The sequence below is a fragment of the Macaca thibetana genome, chromosome 13, assembly GCF_024542745.1.
Source record: "Macaca thibetana thibetana isolate TM-01 chromosome 13, ASM2454274v1, whole genome shotgun sequence".
In the NCBI taxonomy this organism is placed as follows: domain Eukaryota; kingdom Metazoa; phylum Chordata; class Mammalia; order Primates; family Cercopithecidae; genus Macaca; species Macaca thibetana.
Genome location: NC_065590.1, coordinates 97,457,402 through 97,478,299, shown reverse-complemented (window position 1 = coordinate 97,478,299; position 20,898 = coordinate 97,457,402). Strand labels below are relative to the sequence as shown.

General features: G+C 43.0%; 1 protein-coding gene across 3 annotated transcripts in view; it reads right to left on the bottom strand.

Moving 5' to 3' along the window:
• The window catches only part of YWHAQ (tyrosine 3-monooxygenase/tryptophan 5-monooxygenase activation protein theta), a 49,368-nt gene extending 31,375 nt beyond the window's left edge, over positions 1-17,993 (bottom strand). Inside the window, exons 1-3 of one of the 3 annotated variants that reach the window (XM_050753951.1) lie at positions 17,905-17,993; positions 17,123-17,498; positions 3,585-4,313 (exon numbers count right to left, since the gene is read on the bottom strand). In XM_050753951.1, the coding sequence (XP_050609908.1) occupies positions 4,272-4,313; positions 17,123-17,416 (336 nt within the window). In that variant the 5' untranslated portion in view covers positions 17,417-17,498; positions 17,905-17,993 and the 3' untranslated portion in view covers positions 3,585-4,271. Of the gene's footprint in view, positions 1-3,584; positions 4,314-12,206; positions 14,283-17,122; positions 17,499-17,904 lie in introns of those variants that run through there. The other 2 variants (XM_050753949.1, XM_050753948.1) reach the window with 2 other exon arrangements.
• Positions 17,994-20,898: the final 2,905 nt, after the last annotated feature.

The window sequence follows — 20,898 nt, the reverse complement described above, 5'->3', positions numbered from 1 at the left end:
GCAACATTTCCAGGACAGTGCTACAAAAGAACCAAGGCAAATAAATGCCAATGTCTATGCATACTTTCTTCCCCTTAGAGAATTTACAATTTACTAGCATCCACGAGCTGTTTTAGCTACTGATTTGGGAAGGACATCAGTTTTAGCCATTAATTTGGGGAGGAAAAGGACAAATCATAATGAGGAAACAAAGAACTTTCCTTAAAATCAGGGGGAAAGTCAAATCTTGGTCTGGTCATAAAGTAATCAAAATGGACAGACATCCTGATATTTAATAGAAAGGATGTTCCCTCAAACAAAAATAGGTCAAAATTGCCTTGCTAACTTAGTATATATGGGTCAAGTTTTGCTATATCCTAAGAAGACTACTAAAGATAGAAAACGGTTTATACTAGCAAGGACACAATTATACTTTGATTTGAGCTTTGCCTTTTCTATATGGCAAACTGAATTAAGCCACTACATTATAGAAATTATGTCATTATTTACAGGCTAACTTTTCCATTTATAACTAACACATGCCATATACATTTATCTCTGCAGCTGAAGTATCTACAACCCCTTCCTGCCTCGAGTCTATCAGTTCTGTTATGGGGTACAAAGGGAAGAACAGAGTCAACAGGAATTTAAGAGCCTATGGTGAAGAAAATTATTTTGCATTTACAACTAAACTTATATGAGTTACTGATCATATTCAAATGAACCCCCCAGGGACAACATAAAAACCCTGGAAATGAAGTAGTGTTTAATAGTACATAGAGGAAAAAATAAAGATGAAGTCCTTATTCTTATGCCCTTACAGCTTACCAATACTGATCTGAATTGGGCATAATTTACTTTAGGGGCAGTCACAAGAGCAACTTAGGAAACCGGTAAACTCCAGACAATATGGAACTGAACTGGGTTGGCCCGGTGCAGAGGCTCATGCCTGTAATCCCAGCACTTTGGGAGGCCAAGGAGGGCAGATCACGAGGTCAGGAGATCAGGACCATCCTGGCTAACATGGTGAAACCCCGTCTCTACTAAAAAAAAAAAAAAAATTAGCTGGGCATGTTGGCAGGCACCTGTATAGTCCCAGCTAGTCGGGAGGCTGAGGCAGGAGAATGGCGTGAACCCGGGAGGCGGAGCTTGCAGTCAGCAGAGACCGCGCGCCACTGCACTCCAGCCTGGGGACTCCGTCTCAAAAAAAAAAAAAAAAAAAAAAAAAAAACTGAACTTGGTCTCACTACCAAACCTGGTGAAAAAGAAGACACTATATAAACATAATCACACATTCTTATACAGGGTAGAAAATCAGAGCAGGCTGGTCCAAAGGTAATGAGTTATCTTGATTGCTCAGTTACAAATCAAACTCCTTGCTCCACTCTTCCCCCTTCTCACTACTGCACTTGACTACTCTTAAAAATAATTTTAATTCAGAAAGTAATAAAAAGGAAAAAAAAAAAGAAGAACTAGAGCAAAGGTAAGAAAGTGAGCAATATAGGAGAGAACCATAGGTAATTTCATGTGGTTGGAGGACAGAGGGAACAATGAGTGAGAAAGGACACTGAAGAAAAATGCTGGAAGGTCTTAGAGGTCCCTCTCAGGGAACCTAAACTCCATCTTACACGGTAATGATTGAGTGAAGAAGCAGAACCTAAACTCCATCTTACACGGTAATGATTGAGTGAAGAAGCAGTAATTATTCCCTCCCCAAGTCTTTATGAGCAATATCAGTATGTTAAAACAGACAAAAGGGAGCACACTGATTGAAGGGTATATATATTTAAAGCCTAGATTCTTCCCCATTTACACACAAGAGAATTCAGATAAAGGAGAGATGATCTCAGAAGAATAGGGTCCTGTAAAGGAGGGCTCTAAAATGAAAGGCAGTAGAACTGAAAGAACATGTTTCTAGAAAAGGAGAATTGAGTTCCACAGCTAACTAGTTGTGGAACTGAGTAAATTAACATGCCTCAATTTCCTTACAATGTCCTTACCCATGTCTTATCTACCCATAACTGCACACTGGATGGTGCTAGGTAACAGAATTGAAAAGTATTAACAAGCTATAATTTGTAACTATAGAATGTAATGGTACCCAAATTGCATTTCATAGGATGGGTGTGATTTCAGCATGTAGAAAGGGAGAGGAAATACATTACAGTAAAGTAATGGAAACAAAATACAGTACTGTCAACTTGACTAGACCACAGGGAACAGAGAAATCATGAGTTTTCCTTATACCCAATTAGCTCTGATTATATTTTTTGTGAGAATTTCAGATCAAGGATAAATGAATTGTTATTTCAACAAATGGTGCCAGGGTAACTGGATATCCACATGCAAAAAGAATAAAATTGGACCTTTTCCTCACTCCATATGCAAAAAGGAACTCAAAATGGACTAAAGACCTAAACACAGAAACTAAAATGATAAAATTTAGAAAAATTTAGAAAAAATCCTAAGTATGTATTTTCATGACCTTGGAGTAGGCAATGGTTTCTTAGATCTTACGCCAAAAATACAAGCAACCAAAAAAAAAAGGACTTCAAAATTAACAATGTTTCTGCTTCAAAGGACACTAACAAGACAATCTACAGAACTGGAGAAAAACATCTGCAAATTATGTACCTGATAAAGGTCTAGTATCCAGAATATATTAAAAAAAAAAAAAAAAAGATTACAACCTAATGATAAAAACACAAATAACCCAATTTTAAAACGAGCAAAGGATATGAACAGACATTTCTCCAAAGAACATATACTAAAGGTCAATAAGTACATGATACCATTTCATATCCACCAGGATTGGTGAGGATGTAGAGAAATTGGAACTCTTGTACACTGTGGTGGGAATGTAAAATAGCCACTTTGGAAAACAATCTGGCAGTTCCTAAAACATTAAACAGGTACATACACAAGAGAAATGAAAACATGCCCATGCAGGCCGGGCGCGGTGGCTCAAGCCTGCAATCCCAGCACTTTGGGAGGCCGAGACTGGTGGATCATGAGGTCAGGAGATCGAGACCATCCTGGCTAACACAGTGAAACCCCGTCTCTACTAAAAAATACATAAAAAACTAGCCGGGTGAGGTGGCGGGCGCCTGTAGTCCCAGCTACTCGGGAGGCTGAGGCAGGAGAACGGCGTGGACCCGGGAGGCGGAGCTTGCAGTGAGCTGAGATCCGGCCACTGCACTCCAGCCTGGGAGACAGAGCGAGACTCCGTCTCAAAAAAAGAAAACATGCCCATGCAAATTATCACAGCAGCATTATTCTTTTTTTTTTTTTTTTTTTTTTTTTTTTTTTTTTTTTTGAGACGGAGTCTTGCTCTGTCGCCCAGGCTGGGGTGCAGTGGCCGGATCTCAGCTCACTGCAAGCTCCGCCTCCCAGGTTTACGCCATTCTCCTACCTCAGCCTCCCGAGTAGCTGGGACTACAGGCGCCCACCAACCCGCCCGGCTAGTTTTTTTTGCATTTTTTAGTAGAGACGGGGTTTCACTGTGTTAGCCAGGATGGTCTCGATCTCCTGACCTCGTGATCCGCCCGTCTCGGCCTCCCAAAGTGCTGGGATTACAGGCTTGAGCCACCGCGCCCGGCCAGCAGCATTATTCTTAACAGCCTAAAGATGGAAGCAACCCAAATATGTCCATCGATGGACAAATAGATTTAAAAAGTACTTCTATACAGTGTAATATTATTCAGCCACAAAAAAAGCACAAAATTCTGATACATTTTTCAACATAAACATTATGCAAAATGAAGTCAGACACAAAAAGACAACTATTCTATAATTCCACTTACATGAGGTACCTACAGTAGTCAAATTCATAGAAAGTAGAATGGTGGTTGCCGAGGGGAATGGGGAGCTTTTGTTGAACGGGTATAGAGTTTCAGTTTTGCAAGATGAAGAGTTGCAGAGATGGATGGTGGTGATGGTTGCCAGTTGCATTGCACAACAAAATGAACGTACTTGATACCACTGAACTGTTGTAGCTTAAGAAGGGTTAAAATGCTAACTTTTATGTTACGTGTCTCTTACCACACAACAAGAGTTTTATTTAAAAAAGGTCAGGTGTGGTGGCTCACATTTGTAATTCCAGCACTCTGGGAGGCCACGCAGGAGGATCATCTGAGCCCAGGAGTTTGAGACCAGCGTGGGTAACAAAGTGAGACCCCGTCTCAAAAAAATTAGCTGAGGGTGGTGGTGTACACCTGTAATCCCAGCTATTTGGGAGACTGAAGTAGGAGGATCCCTTGAGCCCAGCAGTTTGAGGATGCAGTGAGTCATGATCATGCCATTGTACTCCAGCCTGGGTGACAGAGTGAGAGCCCCTGCCAAAAGAAAAAAAGAAGTTCCGATGCAAGCTTCAACACAAATAAACCTTGAGGGCATTAGGCTAAGTGAAAGAAGCCAGACACAAAACACTACATATTATGATTCTGTTTATATGAAACATCCAGAAGAGGCAAATCTATAGGGATAGAAAGCAGATTAGTGGTTGTCAGGAGCTGAGGTAAGGGGAGATGGTGAATGACTATTAATGGATATAGAATTTCTTTTTGTGGTAATGAAAATGTTTTGGAATTAATAATGATGACTGCACAATTTTGTGAATAAACTAAAAACCACAGAATCATATTTAAAAAGGTAAAATGTAATGTATTTGAATTATATTTAATTTAAAAATACATGTAAACTGACATTCCAAGTTTTTAAATGGGACAACAAAAAACAAGATAGAAAGCTTCTCTAATAAGGATAGTATCTGCAACTAAGCCAAATTATTTTGTAAACATTTCTTTGAAACTTTAAGGAAAGGAGATCATTAAGTTTCCTTAGAGAAATGAATTCTAAAGAGGGAAATTATTTATGTAGCAATCATCACTATGACTTTCAAATATATGTGCCTATACTTTTAGAGTTGTCTTTGTTTCACTTTGTTTTTTGAGACAGAGACTTGCTTTGTCACCCAGGCTTGAGTTAAGTGGCAGGAAGACGGATCACTGCAGCCTAAACCTCCTGGGCTTAAGTGATCCTCTTTCCTCAACTGCCAGTTAGCTCACAGGCACACACCACATCCCCAGCCAATGTTTTGATTTTGTTTTGTTTTGTTTTGTTTTTTTTGGGTAGAGACAGCATCTCACACTTTGTTGCCCGGGCTGATCTTGAACTCCTGGACTCAAGCAATCCTCCCGTGTTGGCCTCCCAAATTGCTGGGGTTATAGGTATGAGCCACCCTGCCCAGCCTGTTTATTTTAGATGTTCGAAACGACAAACAAAAATAACACTCTAGACAAAATGATGGAGAATACGTATTAAATGAGAAATAGTTCAGGGCTTTCATAAATTTGTGACCTCCACCCCTCCCCTTGGTCCTTTTACTCCATAAACTCTAATTATAAATTCTACTACCACAGGAAAAAAGAGGAATACATCCTTCTGAAAGGATGTATTAGTAGGTCCTTTAAAGACTCAACAGACTTGGGGGCTAAATATGTTGCTTTGGTGTCCTGATATAAACTTAAAAGAAAACTATAGTTTTATCAACAGATAAAATAAGTTTATGAACATCTATCAGGCCATTTTGATTACAAGCAGAAATGCTCAGTAACCTGTCCTGGACAAAAAATAAATCACTAAGTGCTTTCTGTTATCTGTATAAGAAGGATCACCTTCCAGAGATGTACAGCTGACTGTAAACAACAGAGGTATACAACCTTAAATCCTACCTGCTGAGTTATTCAAACTGCATCAGTGTACACTACACAATTTAAAACAGCAACAAACAAGACCTGAAAAACCCTAATGAGAAATATGGTAATACCAAAAAAGATATTAAATGTTTAAATGTTGTATGTGTGCTTGAGCCCAGGAGGCAGAGGTTGCAGTGAACTGAGATTGTGCCACTACATTCCAGCCTGGGAGACAGAGGGAGACCCTGTTTCAAAAAAGAAAAAAAAGAAAAAAAAGAAAAAGAGTTATATGTAAAAAATTAAAAAGATATTAAAAATTTAATTATGTAAAAAGTAACTTAGAGCATAGCTATATTTAACGGGATATTCTATCCTTCCAAATGGTGGTCTCTGCAATCAGGCCCCAAATAATCAAGAGTATTTTAAACCTGTAATGTAACCTTTCCAACCTCTTCACTAATCCATCAGAATCCCAAGAGGGCAAACACTAGCAGTGAAGATCTAAAAAGCATATTCCCAAATTACTGGAAATAGTACCAGGCTGAAAGATCAGAACACCTAGTATAAATATGTTTAACTGCAGATGTTTAACAACTGCAGTTTTTTAAAGAGCAAAAATTCTGTGAGCTGCATTCAAGTAACGTTTGGCGGAATGTACAAAACACAAGGGAAAATGGAGTACTAATTATTGAAGAACAACATCAGTAGGAGTTTATCAGGAATAAAATGTCTAATCTGATGATCCATATAGCTTATGGCTTTAAAGCATTTTCACACACTTCTCCATTTATTTTCTCTAATCACCACAACATGACACTCACAATCTATGACCATGCTTTAAGAAAGCATTTAAATTTAAGTAAGTTCTTATCGTCATGATCTCACCACTTGCACCATTATTTTTCCATTTCTCTAAGTAAAGCCTGTAGCAAACGTACAGGAAAGAGAATGTTCAAATGAGGAGTATCTTACAGAATATGTATTTAGTACCACACTGTGCCAAACCCAACTGGATACTGTAGCAAAAAATCCAGACGACAAAGAGATCATGAAATACTACTTATCTGGATAGAAAAACATGTAAACTGACAATCAAAGGTTGGTATGAAGATAAGTTTCACTGATAAATACTTTGACCAAAGCTGGTTAAAAGCTAACCTGACTTACTACCTCCAAAAGCTATGTATTTTTAAAACCTAAAAGCAACCAGCTCTGAAAGACCATTATCCATATTTTTCATGGATGTCAACTCTGCTTTTTGGTCAGGTATTGGGAGGGGCAAGTGAAGAGATTAACTTCATATTATCCTTCTCAACACAAGGAAGCAGAAAGACATTCCAACATACTAGTTCTTTAGCTGGTTTTCAGGAATTAACAGGGACTTTTACTACCCAATGTCTAATATCAACTATTCTCCTTTCTTCATTATCACATCTGTGATTTTCCTGGTCTTCAAACCTATATTCCTCGGGATAAGATGGGGTGAAGGGGCAGAGAAATGGAAAGGGTGGGGAAAGTTTTTACAAATTTCATTATCACTACATATGATGACTCCTCAGAAAATAAACTGCTCAATCACCCAACCACAGTAATAAAATTCTTGTGGAACAGCAGTTCTATTAACTTCAGTAATTAAATTCCCACAGAGCAAAGTATAGTCTGGGAACCCCTAGAGGTCTCCCCTATACCCTTTGTGGGGTGGAGAGGAGACAAAGTAAAATCACTTTCATAATTCTAAGATGATATTTGCTTTTTTCCCACTGTCATTTTCTCACAACTGGAGTTTTCCAGAAGCTACAAGAGGTGTGATGCTACAATAGGTTGAATGAAAAGCAATGCTGCTATTCTCATTCAATTTAAAGTTATTTTATTTCTTTTTTTTTTTTTTTTTTTTTTTGAGACGGAGTCTGGCTCTGTCGCCCAGGCTGGAGTGCAGTGGCTGAATCTCAGCTCACTGCAAGCTCCGCCTCCCGGGTTTGCGCCATTCTCCTGCCTCAGCCTCCCGAGTAGCTGGGACTACAGGCGCCCGCCACCTCGCCCGGCTATTTTTTTGTATTTTTTAGTAGAGACGGGGTTTCACTGTGTTAGCCAGGATGGTCTCGATCTCCTGACCTCGTGATCCGCCCGTCTCGGCCTCCCAAAGTGCTGGGATTACAGGCTTGAGCCACCGCGCCCGGCCAAGTTATTTTATTTTCTAAAAAGGGGTTCTGAGATCAAGTTTGTGAACCACTGTCCTAGAGTATGGCCAATTGAGAGGTCTTACACAGCATCTGGTAACTCTATCAATCTACTTAGCACTCATCACCCAAACCAAAAAGTGATGGTGCCAGTCATGTCTCCTAAGTGGGGATCAATACCTTTCTATACATTCTCATATCTTGAGGACAAGACACAGGCTACACTATCTTCTTGCTATATGTATTAAAGACTCTCAACAAGTGATGTGAAATATCATAACCCGCAATACATGGCAACCAACAATTACAGTGAACACCCATATACCCACCACCTGGATCTTACCATTAACCTTTTGCCATACTTGCTTTATCAGATATCCATCCATTTCTAGCAGTTATAAACTGAAGACATCGGTACATACATATCACTAGTTTTTCCTTTCAAAGTAAAATTTACATACAAAATGCACAAATCTTGGGTGCACATTTGCTGAGTTTTGATGAATGTATAAAACTCAAACCCGTATCAACTACAGAATACAATTATCCATTCTACTATAAAGACACATGCACACGTATGTTTATTGTAGCACTATTCATAATAGCAAATACTGGGAACCAACCCAAATGCCCATCAATGATAAACTGAATCAAGAAAATGTGGCACATATACACCATGGAATACTATGCAATCATAAAAAAAGGATGAGTTCATGTCCTTTGCAAGGACATAGATGAAGCTGGAAACCATCATTCTCAGCAAACTATCACAAGATCAGAAAACCAAACACTGCATGTTTTCACTCATAAGTGAGAGCTGAACAATGAGAACACATGAACACAAGGAGGGGAACATCACACACCGGGGCCTGTCGGGAGGTGCTAGGGGAGGAATAGCATTGGAGAAATACCTAATGTAGATGACAGGCTGACTGGTGCAGCACACCACCACGGCACATGTATACCTATGAAAGAAACCTGCACGTTCTGCACATGTATCCCAGAACTTAAAAGTATTAAAAAAAAAAAAAAATACAATTATCCTAGAAGCCTGCCCCTTCCCAATCAATCTCTGCCTATTCTCCCACAGAGGCCGTTATTCCTGATCTTTTTTTTCCCTACCACAAACAAGCTGTGTTTGTTCTAAAATTTCATATAAATGGAATCACACACACTATGTACTTTTTCATGCAGAGTTTCTTTCACCTAGCATGTTTCTGAAATTCATTCACGCTGTAGTATCAGTGGTCCGTTCCTTTTTTTTTGAGAGACGGAGTCTCAATCTGTCGCCCAGGCTGGAGTGCAGTGACCGGATCTCAGCTTACTGCAAGCTCCACCTCCCGGGTTTACGCCATTCTCCTGCCTCAGTAGCTGGGACTACAGGTGCCCGCAACCTCGCCCGGCTAGTTTTTTGTATTTTTTAGTAGAGACAGGGTTTCACCAGGTTAGCCAAGATGGTCTCGATCTCCTGACCTTGTGATCCGCCCGTCATGGCCTCCCAAAGTGCTGGGATTACAGACTTGAGCCACCACACCCAGCGGTCCGTTCCTTTTTAATGCTGAGTAGTATTCCACTTGTATATACATCAGTGTTTATCAATTTTCCTACTAGTGGAATATTTCTAGTTTTCTGCTCTTAGAATAAAGCTGTGATTAACATTCTTGTACCTATGCGTCTTGGCCCCATGTATCATTCCCTCTTGCGTAAACACCTAAGAGTGGAATTTCTAGGGGAGGAAAAACTTATAATGGGAAATTTTAAAGGTACACAGGAGAACAGAGAATAGTACAATGAATTCCAATTGAAGCCAGCTGCAACTATATTACTTCATAAACACTCCTGTTTCATCTGTATCCCCCCAATTACTTTGAAGTCCTAGGTATTATCATCATTTTGTCTTTAAATATTCAATATGCAAACAATGCTTTAAAATCTAGTAATTTATCATAAAATATTTATCACTGACTTACCTATGGATTAAGAGTTTAATTAAAGTAGCAATTGATAAACTTGTCTTCTCTTCACATCTTTCAAATGATGCCTCTCTACCAGCCCCTTGATACCCAGAAAGTCAATGGTATAAACTCAGATATATTTTCTGTTGCCACTTGGAAACAATTAGTGCTAAATACAAAAATTGGTCTTAACGACAAAAATAGAGAACATTAACACAGCCAAGAGCCAACCAGATTTCCCAACTGCCAAACCAACACCTTGACTCAACTAATCCCATGCCATGCCATGTTCTAAATGAAACTACATGAGACTTAAACTTGCTTGTGCTGGAAAGGGTTAGAGGAAATGAATGGCCTTCTCAACCACTGCTGATGACAGCATACACGCATAGCTTTTCAGAGGGCTATCTGGAAAAAAACGCAAATCTTTTGATTTGGAAATTCCACTTCCAAGAACCTAAGTAAATCCTAGCATAAAGCATGCCAACAACGATCTTCTTCCCAGTGTTGTTTGGAGAAAAACTGTTTACAACCTAAATGTTCACCACTGGGTTAAAAGTCTGAACCACGGCCTGGTGCAGTGGCTCACGCCTGTAATCCCAGCACTCTGGGAAGCAGAGGCGGGAGGATCACCTGAGGTCAGGAGTTTGAGACCAACCTGACCAGGAGGGAGAAACCTCGTCTCTACTAAAAATACAAAATTAGCTGGGTGTAGTGGTGCATGCCTGTAATCCCAACTACTTTTGAGGCTGACGCAGGAGAATTGCCTGAACCCGGAGGCAGAGGTTGAGGTGAGCCGAGATTGCGCCACTGCACTCTAGCCTAGGCAACAAAAGCGAAATTCCATCACCAAAAAAAAAAAAAAAAAAAAAAGAAAGAAAGAAAAGAAAAAAGAAAGTCTGCACCACATATGCCAAGCTACTATGATGGAGGGGAGTACATTTGCCCTTCATCAATTTTCACTGCATTTATAGATTTCAATATAATTGCAGTCTGTGCGAAGTTTTTAAAAGAGCAAATCTCAAGGCTTTGGAGACAGCTATGAAGAGGTGGCACTTTGAAAATATAGGACCCGGCCAGACACAGTGGTTCATGCCTGGGTGGATTGCTTGAGCTCACAAGGAGTTCAAGACCAGCCTGGATAACACGGCAAAACCTCATCTCTATAAAAAATACAAATTAGCCAGGCAAGTGCCTGTAGTCCCAGCTACTCCGGATGCTGAGGTAGGAGGATGGCTTGAGCCCGGGAGGTGGAAGTTGCAGTGAGCCCAGATGGCGCAGCTCAGGCCACAGAGTTGCAGTGAGCCCAGTGGCACAGCTCAGGCCACAGAGCCAGACTCTGTCTCAAAAATAAAAACAAATCAAACCAAATCAAACAAAAAATAGGACCCACTTAATAAGTTTCAGTAAGGTGAACTGTAGAGTTTAACAGCATACACAAAATAATGACAAGGGGAAAAATAACAAGTCTAGCTAGACAAGAGGTTCAGGTAAGATACCAACACGTTAGGAAGAAATCAAAGGACAGCATGACACAATCCAATACAACTTAGTACAGCTCATTTTATTTATGGTCTAATCCAAGGTGTTCTCAACCTTGGCATTATTGGCACTGGGGGGCTGGGTTCTTTGTTGGGGAGTGTCTTGTGCACCGCATGATGTTTAGTAGCATTCAGGCCTCTACCCGCTAGCCATGAGCAGCACCTTCCTTCCTCAAGTCTTAACCCAAAATGTCTCCAGATGTTGCCAAAATTCCACTGGGGGCAGTGGGGAGTGGGTAAAAATCACCTGGTTGGGTAACACGGATCTAACCTTAAACTTACAATATTCTATTCCACCCTTTTTTTTTTTTTTTTTTTTTTTTTTTTTAGACAAGAGTTTTGCTCTGTCGCCTAGTCTGGAGTGCAATGGCGCAATCTCGGCTCACTGCAACCTCTGTCTCCCCAGTTCTAGCAACTCACCTCAGCCTCCCAAGTAACTGGGATTACAGGTGCCCGCCACTACGCCAGGCTAACTTTTTGTATTTTTAGTAGAGACAGGGTTTCACCATGTTGCCCAGGCTGGTCTCCAACTCCTGACCTCAGGTCACCCACCTGCCTCAGGCTCCCAAAGTGCCAGGATTTCAGGCATGAGCCACCATGCCCAGCCCATTTCATTCTTTAAAAAACAACAACAAAAAAAAACCCTGGCCAGGCACGTCTCTACTAAAAATACAAAAAATTAGTCAGGCATGGTGGTCATGCCTGTAATCCCAGCTACTCAGGAGGCTGAGGGAGGAGAACTGCTCGAACCCAGGAGACAGAGGTTGCAGTGAGCTGACATGGTGCCACTGCACCCCAGCCGGGGTGGCAGAGCAAGACTCCATCTCAAAAAAAAAAAAAAACACCCAACTCCCCCCCCTCCCCAAAACTGTTGCCTTTAAGCAGCCTACAATCTAAAGGCAAAACCCTCAACGTCAATGAGTTTTTAAATCTTATTACAGTATTGTGTGTATAAGAAAGTCTTCAATATTACAGACTGGGAGTTTTGCCCATCACAGATCTACCTTCCTTCCTCATTAGAAGCATTAATGTCTTGTATTTATCAAAATGCACTAATTCCTCAAAACAGAAATTCACACCATGGTCTTAAGTGAGCTACCATGCACTTAGGGCCTACTGTGGTCCATGTCATAAGCAGTTACGCCACTTGGGTTCAAATCCTTGCTCTTATCACTTACTAGCTTTATAATCTTGACCACATTACTAACTTCTTTATGCCTCATTCTCCTCAACTGTGAAACAGAAATACTATCAACCTACCTTAGCGGAGCAAAGTGAGTATAAAATGCTTAAAATAGTGTTTAGTGTGCAGTGAATGCCTGGTAAATGTCAATTATGAGCCATTATTCTAACTACAAGTCTCTAAAAACAGGCACCATCATCATCAATTTACAGAAGAGAGAGAGTCTGAGAGATTAAGAAATTTGCCAGTGTCCATGCAACTAAAAGGTAATGGAGCAATGATTCAAAAATTGATTCAGAGTCCATACTTTTTCCACTGTGTCAATAAAATCACATTCAGATTCATTAACTACGAAGAAAAACATCAGTCTTACTCAAAAATAATGACCAGCATAAGACATTTTTTATTGAGATTAAATTTAAACACAACTAAATTCAAGCATATTACTCAATTAAGGTTACAAAGCTTTTACACTAAGACAGACAACTTTCAGAGATTCTCTACATATTATTTTAAATGACTCTTATTTTTAAAAATCATAATATGCACTTTAGTTTCTGAACTTGTTTATGCATTATGCTGAAGCAATTTACTGAAATTCTACTAGAACTGATGTACAGGAGACGATAATAAGATGTTTAAGATAGAAATTATCTTGTATACATTCAAACTGCCTGGTTCTTATTCCAAGGTCACTGACTTTGTAAATGACAGATTTTGTTCCCAAGTCCCAGAGGGGCTTTGTGAACCCCTCTAACTTTTTCCATTTGCCCTTCCCTCACACCCAAGTTCTTCTTAATGACTCCTAAACATCTTACCTGTAATATTTAAGCCCAGGGTTTTTTGTTTTTGTTTTCAGACAAGAGACTCGCTCTGTGGCCCAGGCTGGAGTGCAACCTTCACCTCCCAGATTCAGGCGATTCTCCTGCCTCAGCCTCCCAAGTAGCTGGGACTACAGGCATGTGCCACCACACCTGGCTAATTTTTTTGTATTTTTAATAGAGATGGGGTTTCACCATGTTGGCCAGGCTGGTCTCTAACTCCTGACCTCAGGTGATCCACTGGCCCTGGCCTCCCAGTGTGCTGGGATTACAGGCATGAGCCACCACAGCCAAAGCCCAGTTTTTTTTTTGCCTAGATTTTGCTCCTCCCAACACTCAGTAAGATCACCAATGACTTCTGCCTCACTTCTTTCTGAAGCCATTTCGCTGAAGTCACCAGTTTTCAACCTGTTATGTATTCTTCACATTCTTCAATTTGGACTTTAAAAACTACTCATTTAAGAGGTAGAAGGATGTCAGAGCAGAGCAGAATGGCTAGGACCTACTTACCCTACAGCCCCAAACTATGAGAACTGGAAGAGACTTAGAAAGTTTAGCCCAAAGTCTTCGGTTTTACAATGACACTGAGAGACAGCTCTAACTGGATGAAATCTTCTCTAACTCCTCTCATCTTAGAGTTTGGTCCACTTATAGTTCCTTACTTTTGGATTTTAACATTTTTTTCTGCTTCCACGGTTCAGCAACCTCTTTCAATACAATGATTATCAAAAGGGTTGAGAGTTGTTCACAGAGTTATTTTGAATACATGGTTCAAGTAATTCTGCCCCAATCTACTGTATGAAAGGGAAAGAAGAGGCTGAGAATATCTGCTCTTTTCTATCAAAATTTTGGCTATCCTTCATGTTACTTCTACTAGTCTTCTACAACCACCAAGTCAAGTCTCACCTCCTCCACACCAAATTTTTCTTCCTGTTCACCAAAGGAAAAAAAGAAAACCCTGTATTAGCATGCATGTTCAGAAATTTTAGGTTTTACTCTACTTTCCTAGACTCCTTATTAAATTACTAACTCATCAATTATCAGACTCTTGTTCACTTGTCTATCACTTCCTTGTCCATCAGTTCAGATCACAGACTGGCTGGTTAGCACTCAAACCACGAATTCTAGATGCTGCTATGTGTACAGTGGTGGCTGACATCTGTAATCCCAGGACTTTGGGAGGCTAAGTCATGAGGACTGCTTGAGGCCAGAAGTTCAAGACCCCAAGTTTTATTTATTTATTGTAGAGATGGGGTCTTGTTATGCCTGGGCATAACAAGACCCCATCTCTACAATAAATAAATAAAACTTTAAAAAAAACTCCAGTTTCCCATCAACCAAATGAAGAAACCCCCTTACTCCAACCTTCTATAAATGATCATTCCTGCCTTCCTTTCCAGGCTTGTCTCCTGCAACAACTCTACACATGAACTCTGCTCCAGCCATGCCGACACATTGTTTCCTGAAAAAGCCCTATCCAGGATATTCAGGTATTCCTTCGGCCTTTAATCCTGACACCTCCGCCAGCCTCTTCCCTCAATGTTCAGCCCCCAAAAACCTATCTTTGTGAAGCCTTTTCAAAGGTTTCTATTTCCTTCAGACTACATAGCACTGTGTTAACTGTCTGATGGGAATATTGTGTTATTTATGTTTGTGTATCTCTCACATGCTCTCTAAATTATGAATCATCAGAGGGCAAAATCCACAATTCTGTTTTGTACTTCCCCATATTACTTAGAGCACAATGCCTGGCACACAGAAAGCTCTCAATACAGTTGCCAACTTGAAAAAGTGCTTTCCCAAGATATTTTTTTATAGGTTGGCCACCAAGCCCCAGTTAGCTTCTTATGCCATTTTATGAATATTTCATTTACACCTTGGTGTCTCAGATTCATCAAGCTAAACTACTCTATTTCTTCTCAGTATATAAAAGAGACTGTCCTAAATTCAGGGGTTGTCCCCATTGAAATGGTCTGTATGAAAGTTCTATTCTAACGTCACCTGGTCTATCTCTCAAGCTACATATCAACTAAGCAAAACTCTTCCCCCACTAATGCTATCGTAAAAATCAGAATTTATAAGAGCCACAAAATAAAACGAATATTCCTTCGGCTCAGAGTCACCTTGCTCGAGAAAAAGAAAAATCATGTGGTGATTCTGAATTGCTTCAACATAACTGAAAAGTAAAAAACTGAACAGAAAGAGACTGAAATATGCTGTGAGAGCACCCAAAATACATATATAGAAAACCTTAACATATGTAATTCTTGTGAGTCTTCCCTTGGTAACAGATAATGCTGTTAATAGCCATTACCATATGTTACTCAAGTTGAAGTCTACCATTACTTTCAAGTTGGCAAAATTTTTTAATACAGGCAATTCAGTCCAAAAAGCTTTTACAAGTGTTTCTTCAATGCCAAGCAGGGACTGGAAGCTAAGAGCACACGGACAAATACAACAAAGTTTTGACTTCATAAAGTAAATAATCTCAAGTTTTCTCCACTTTAGTACACACTCTGTCTACAATACTTTCTTTCCCCCTTTACCAGTTATTTCCATCAGCCATGATTTTGTCCGGATCGCCTGTCATCGTATTAGAAAAAGAGGTTAAAAAAGTTTCGTGGATTTTTTTTTTTTTTTTTAAACAAGGGGTGGGGAACACACCATTCTGATGACATGAAGAAAGAAGGCTTCGGGGGTGGAGGAGGGGGCCAGGGAGAAATTATTTCTTCCACTCCCTTTTGAAAAAATCGCCAGTCTACTATGCTTGTCTATCAAAGCCCACCTAAAATATGATGTGCACAAACACATCAAAAATAAGTAGGCCTCTCGTAAAAGCGACACTTAAAGAAAGGCAAACCATATCGGATTACTTCCTATTTTATTCATAGAAATGACTCTTTGCAGCACTGAAACATTTAAAAACACTCCTGGATATAATGCTGGTATTTCAATTTGAAAAACTTATCCTACGGATCAAAAGATCCGTGCAATGACAAAGCTAAAAATGTTCTCTCTCACTAATAAGGGTGAATCACAGCAGCCACCTACTCCACCCAACAATCGTCCTTGCTAAGACTGGACAGTTCAAAACCTGGAAAGCTTTCCTTGTCCGCTCCACACTAGAAACGAATTCACTTCAACAGTAGTGTTTAAGCACAGCTGTGCAACAGCAAGGAAATGTTATTAAATGTTGAAATTTACCAGGACATTGTGTTCTTCAGATAGAGCTGTGCCCTTTTCACATTTACCGAACTCCCCTCCTCTCCTGTTTATAGGGGGTGGGGGGGAGCGCAACAGATACTCTTGCTTGAAAAATAAAGTATCTGTTCAGATTTTCGAAGTAAGTTTCCATTACTGGGTTTGGGAAAAAATCCCTACTACATTGTCTGTAACAAAAAGGTGCCTGCGCCTTCTTTCAACTGCCTGAAGCCATTAGAGAGCTCACAGATCTCCCCGCACAAGAAACTTGAAAACGCCTTTCAGTCTCGCAGAGACCTACTTGGATGTTTCCAAGTTCCATCGTTTGGTAGCTACCCAGCATCTGGGGGAAAGAAAAAAAAAAAAAAAAAAGAACTTATCCTTGGAAAAGCAGCCTCTTGAGTCTCCAGAACCGGAGAGACGCAGAACGGAAGTCAGGGCTCACCTGAAACCCTCCACCTCGGCAGAGTCCGGTAAGCCCCGGCTCACCTTTCTTTCCGTGCCCGCGAAACTCTCAATGAAAAGTATCGCACAAAAGGCCTCCCCTGCTCCCCGCGCCGAGGACTCACCAGGACCGTGGTGCAGATGGATCTCAGCTCGGACTCCACTTTCTCCCGATAGTCCTTAATCAGCTGCAACTTCTTGTCGGAGGTGTCGGTCTTCTGCTCGATGCTCGAGATGACCCTCCAGGCGGACCTGCGGCCCCCGACCACGTTCTTGTAGGCCACGGAGAGCAGATTGCGCTCCTCGTTGGACAGCTCGGCGCCCTGCTCGGTCACTGCCTTCATGCAGGTGGCCATGTCGTCGTAGCGCTCGGCCTGCTCGGCCAGCTTGGCCTTCTGGATCAGCTCAGTCTTCTCCATGGCGGGCGCGGGGCCGGGGCCGGGGCGGAGGGCGAGGAGAGCGAGGGAGAGCGCCGACCCGGAGCGGGAGGAGCCTCGAGAGCTGCGGAGGGGCGGGGCGGCGAGGCGAGAACAAAAAGCAGGGAGGGAGCGCCGTCAGACAATGCGGCCCGCCGCCCGCTTTTGTCTCTCGCACATGCGGCCGCTTGAATTTCCCTCTCCCCCGCCCCCGCCCCCGCCGGGCGCCCGGGGAGGCCGCGGCCCGCGACGGGAGGAGGCGGGGGCGGCGCGAAGGCCCCGCGCGCACAGAGCCCGAGCCGCGACCGCTCCCGCCACCCCCGCCCGGCCGGCCCAAGATGGAAGCGACCGTTGGCCCCGCACCTTCCCGCCCGGAGCCGTCCCTGAGGGGAGCGGAATCGACAGCCGGCTGCTCGCGAGGGCGGCACCTCCGCCCGGCCCTCAAGCCCAGAGCGGCCGTTGGATGCCCGCGGGCCGACCCAGGTGCTCACCTTCACGTCTCCGCGGTCGCGACGCGAGTCCCACCACTTTGATCTGCTTTTGGCTTTAGCTGAGGACCCTCCCGTCTCAGCCTACCCCGGAGCCGAGGGGCGGTCCGCCGCCCAATGATGCGCCGAGCTTGGCCCGAGAGTCCCGCCCCCCGACTCGCCGCTGGCCAATGAGGACTGAGCGCGCGGAAGGGGGCGAGGGGGGCGGAGCGGGAGGGAACGCGGAGGCTAGGAGGGTGGGTCGGCGCGGGGAAGTTCGGTTGGCCGGCAGGCTGCAGCTTCGGCCACGGGGTTTCCTCCAATTAGATCCAGGGTAAAAGGACGTCACTGTTGCCATGGCGATGCCGTTACCAACTCCCCTCAGCCTCCCCGCCACCCCGGCACTTCTGGGTGCGGCACGAGACCCAGAGGCGCGCACGACCTCCGAAGCGGCGACCACGTCTCCCGGTGCGGATGGTGCATTGCATCTCAAGGTCTCTGGCCGAGTCTGAACTGGAGGGTGACATATTCAGCTGTTTGGGAGCACAGGGGTCTTTCTTTCCTCCACCTTCCGATCTGTGACAAAGGTTTGGATCCCAAGATACTAAACCCAGACCTTAATCACGTTGCCATTAGGGCTGGGAATTAAGCAAACCGCATCCCTATTAAAGAATAATTGATTCCTGGAGACAGTGGCTTCAGTATGGCACGTACGTGATAAATTCAGGTTTTCAGATGGGCACCCTAAAACAAAAACTTCCCTTGTGAAAAGGTAGGTCCCAGAAGATCCAGGCGAGTCTCTGTGACAATGCCAAGTATTGTGGTTTTCTTTAAAATGGGAAATGACATTCAGCACAATCTGCAGGAAAACACCTAGAACCACCCCTTCCCACCCCCCCACAAAAACCCTGCCCATAACATCGCTCCCCGCAAAAAAGCAATTTTTATGTTTCTTTCAGGCTTTCCAGGTTATGCATCTAAATCCATAATTTTTCACATCATTGTCACATGCGCACACGCTTTTTGTTTCTGGTATTATTTGTAAGAGCACACTTGAAAAGCCGAAATCCTCTCCCTGGATGTCGATTTCTGATTTTCTCCTCCTGGGGAACACCCTGCTGAAGTGAGAAAGATTTCCCCAGGCCCCTCCCATTCAGGGTAATCCCTGGCAGCTCCCTTTCCTTTTAAACCACCCCTGTCTCTCTTGGCACTCCAGTCCCCTAACTCCATCCAGGTAGGGTGGCTGTCCTGCCCGTCTGGCGAGTGGCCTTTGTGCCATCTTAAGATGCGAATTGCCCTCTGGGTTCACGCTGCTATGATCCCGATTCCAGCAGGTCTAGGGAGAATGGATCATAGAAGGCCCAAGAATGCCACAGGCAAGAAAGAATTTCCCATTCTCGGTGGAGACCTGAGCGAATCCGGAGAATCTCTAGAATGGGAGATCTGAGAGTGCAGACAGATGGGAGGAGAAGGTGCCGACTTTCCAGAAATTCAGACTCCCTCTTGACTGCCCCTCCCTGTCCTGACTTGTAAAGGTTGCTTTGTGCTTTGACAGACAGGAGCGGCCTGGATTGGAAAGGGCCTGTGTCTTAACGCAGAAATGCCTTACTATGTTCCAGCCTTCTAATGGAGGGCCCTGCTGTTATTTCTGGAATCCCTGGGGCCCCACTGCAGACACATGAGTGTTTATGGCCCTGTGGGCTGGGGTGGAGCTGGACACCGAGAAATCCCAATGGAAAGAATTTGCATGTGGAAGGTCAGATAAAATGCCTTCTGTATGACCAGTGAATTTCAAGCTCACCAAAATTAGAGGCAACCCGGGCAAGGGGAGAAGCCAGTGGAGGTGGATGGGGGATAGAGACCCTGGAGAGGAAATCGTCAGGGGATGGGACCTCTGTGGTAGGGAGAGGTGCTACCAGAAGGAGCAAGCACACTAAATTCTTTGTCAGAAAGTCTAGGCTGTGCTGCCGTCTCCCCCAGTGACCTTGGGCAAGTTTTTGCTGCTTTCTGTACCTCAGTCTCTGAAATTTCTGCTTTCATTCAATCAAATATTTATTAAACACCAACTCATCTGGTTGCAATCATATAGAATCATGGGTAAAAACTGCTTCCAACCAATGATGCAGTATAAAATTGCATTTTAGGAAGATTCAGAGGACCCTCTGCATAGCTAAAGGCTTCTGTGCCTGAAAGAACTCGGGTTGGAGAGAAATAAGGCACTGGGAACTTGAAGTCCCTGGACACAGAAAGAACTAATGTGTGTTGAGTGATTGCATGTGTCAAGCACTATTTTAAGTCTTTTAGCGAGAATTAACTTATCCAATCTGCTTAATGCCACTACAAAGTAGGTGTTATTATGCTCACCGTCTCTATTTCACAGACAAGGAAATGAAGGCACAGGGTGGTCAAGCATGATGTTCAGGGCCACACAGCTAGAGAGCGGCAGAACTTGGATACGGACCCCATGCAGTTTGGGTGCCAAAGCCCATCTTTTTAACCACTGCTGAGGCTGCCTCACCAAGTCTCCCCAGATCTCTGCTAGGTGCTGCAGAGAACCTAGGACAGATCAGACCAGCCTCTGTCTTCTAAGAGTTTCTCCCTAGTAAATATGAAACCTGTTAAGCATCACATCCAACATACTGGGAAGAAGTGCAGGGAACAGACAGCTAGCAAAGGGAGTACTGAGGGCTCATGTCTGTAATCCCAATACTTTGGGAGGTTGAGATGGTGGATTGCTTGAGCCCAAGAGTTCCAGACCAGTGTAGGCAACATGGCAAAAACCTGTATCTACAAAAAAATATAAAAGTTATCTGGGCGTGATGGCGCACACCTGCAGTCCCAGCTACCTGGGAGGCTGAGATGGGAGGATCACCTGAGGCCAGAAGGTTGAGGCTGGTGTGAGCCATGATTGCACCTCTGCACTCCAGCCTAGGCAACAGAGTGAGACCCTGTCTCAAAAATCATCATCATCATCATCATCATCATCATCATCGCAACATCAAAGAGTTGTTTGGAGAT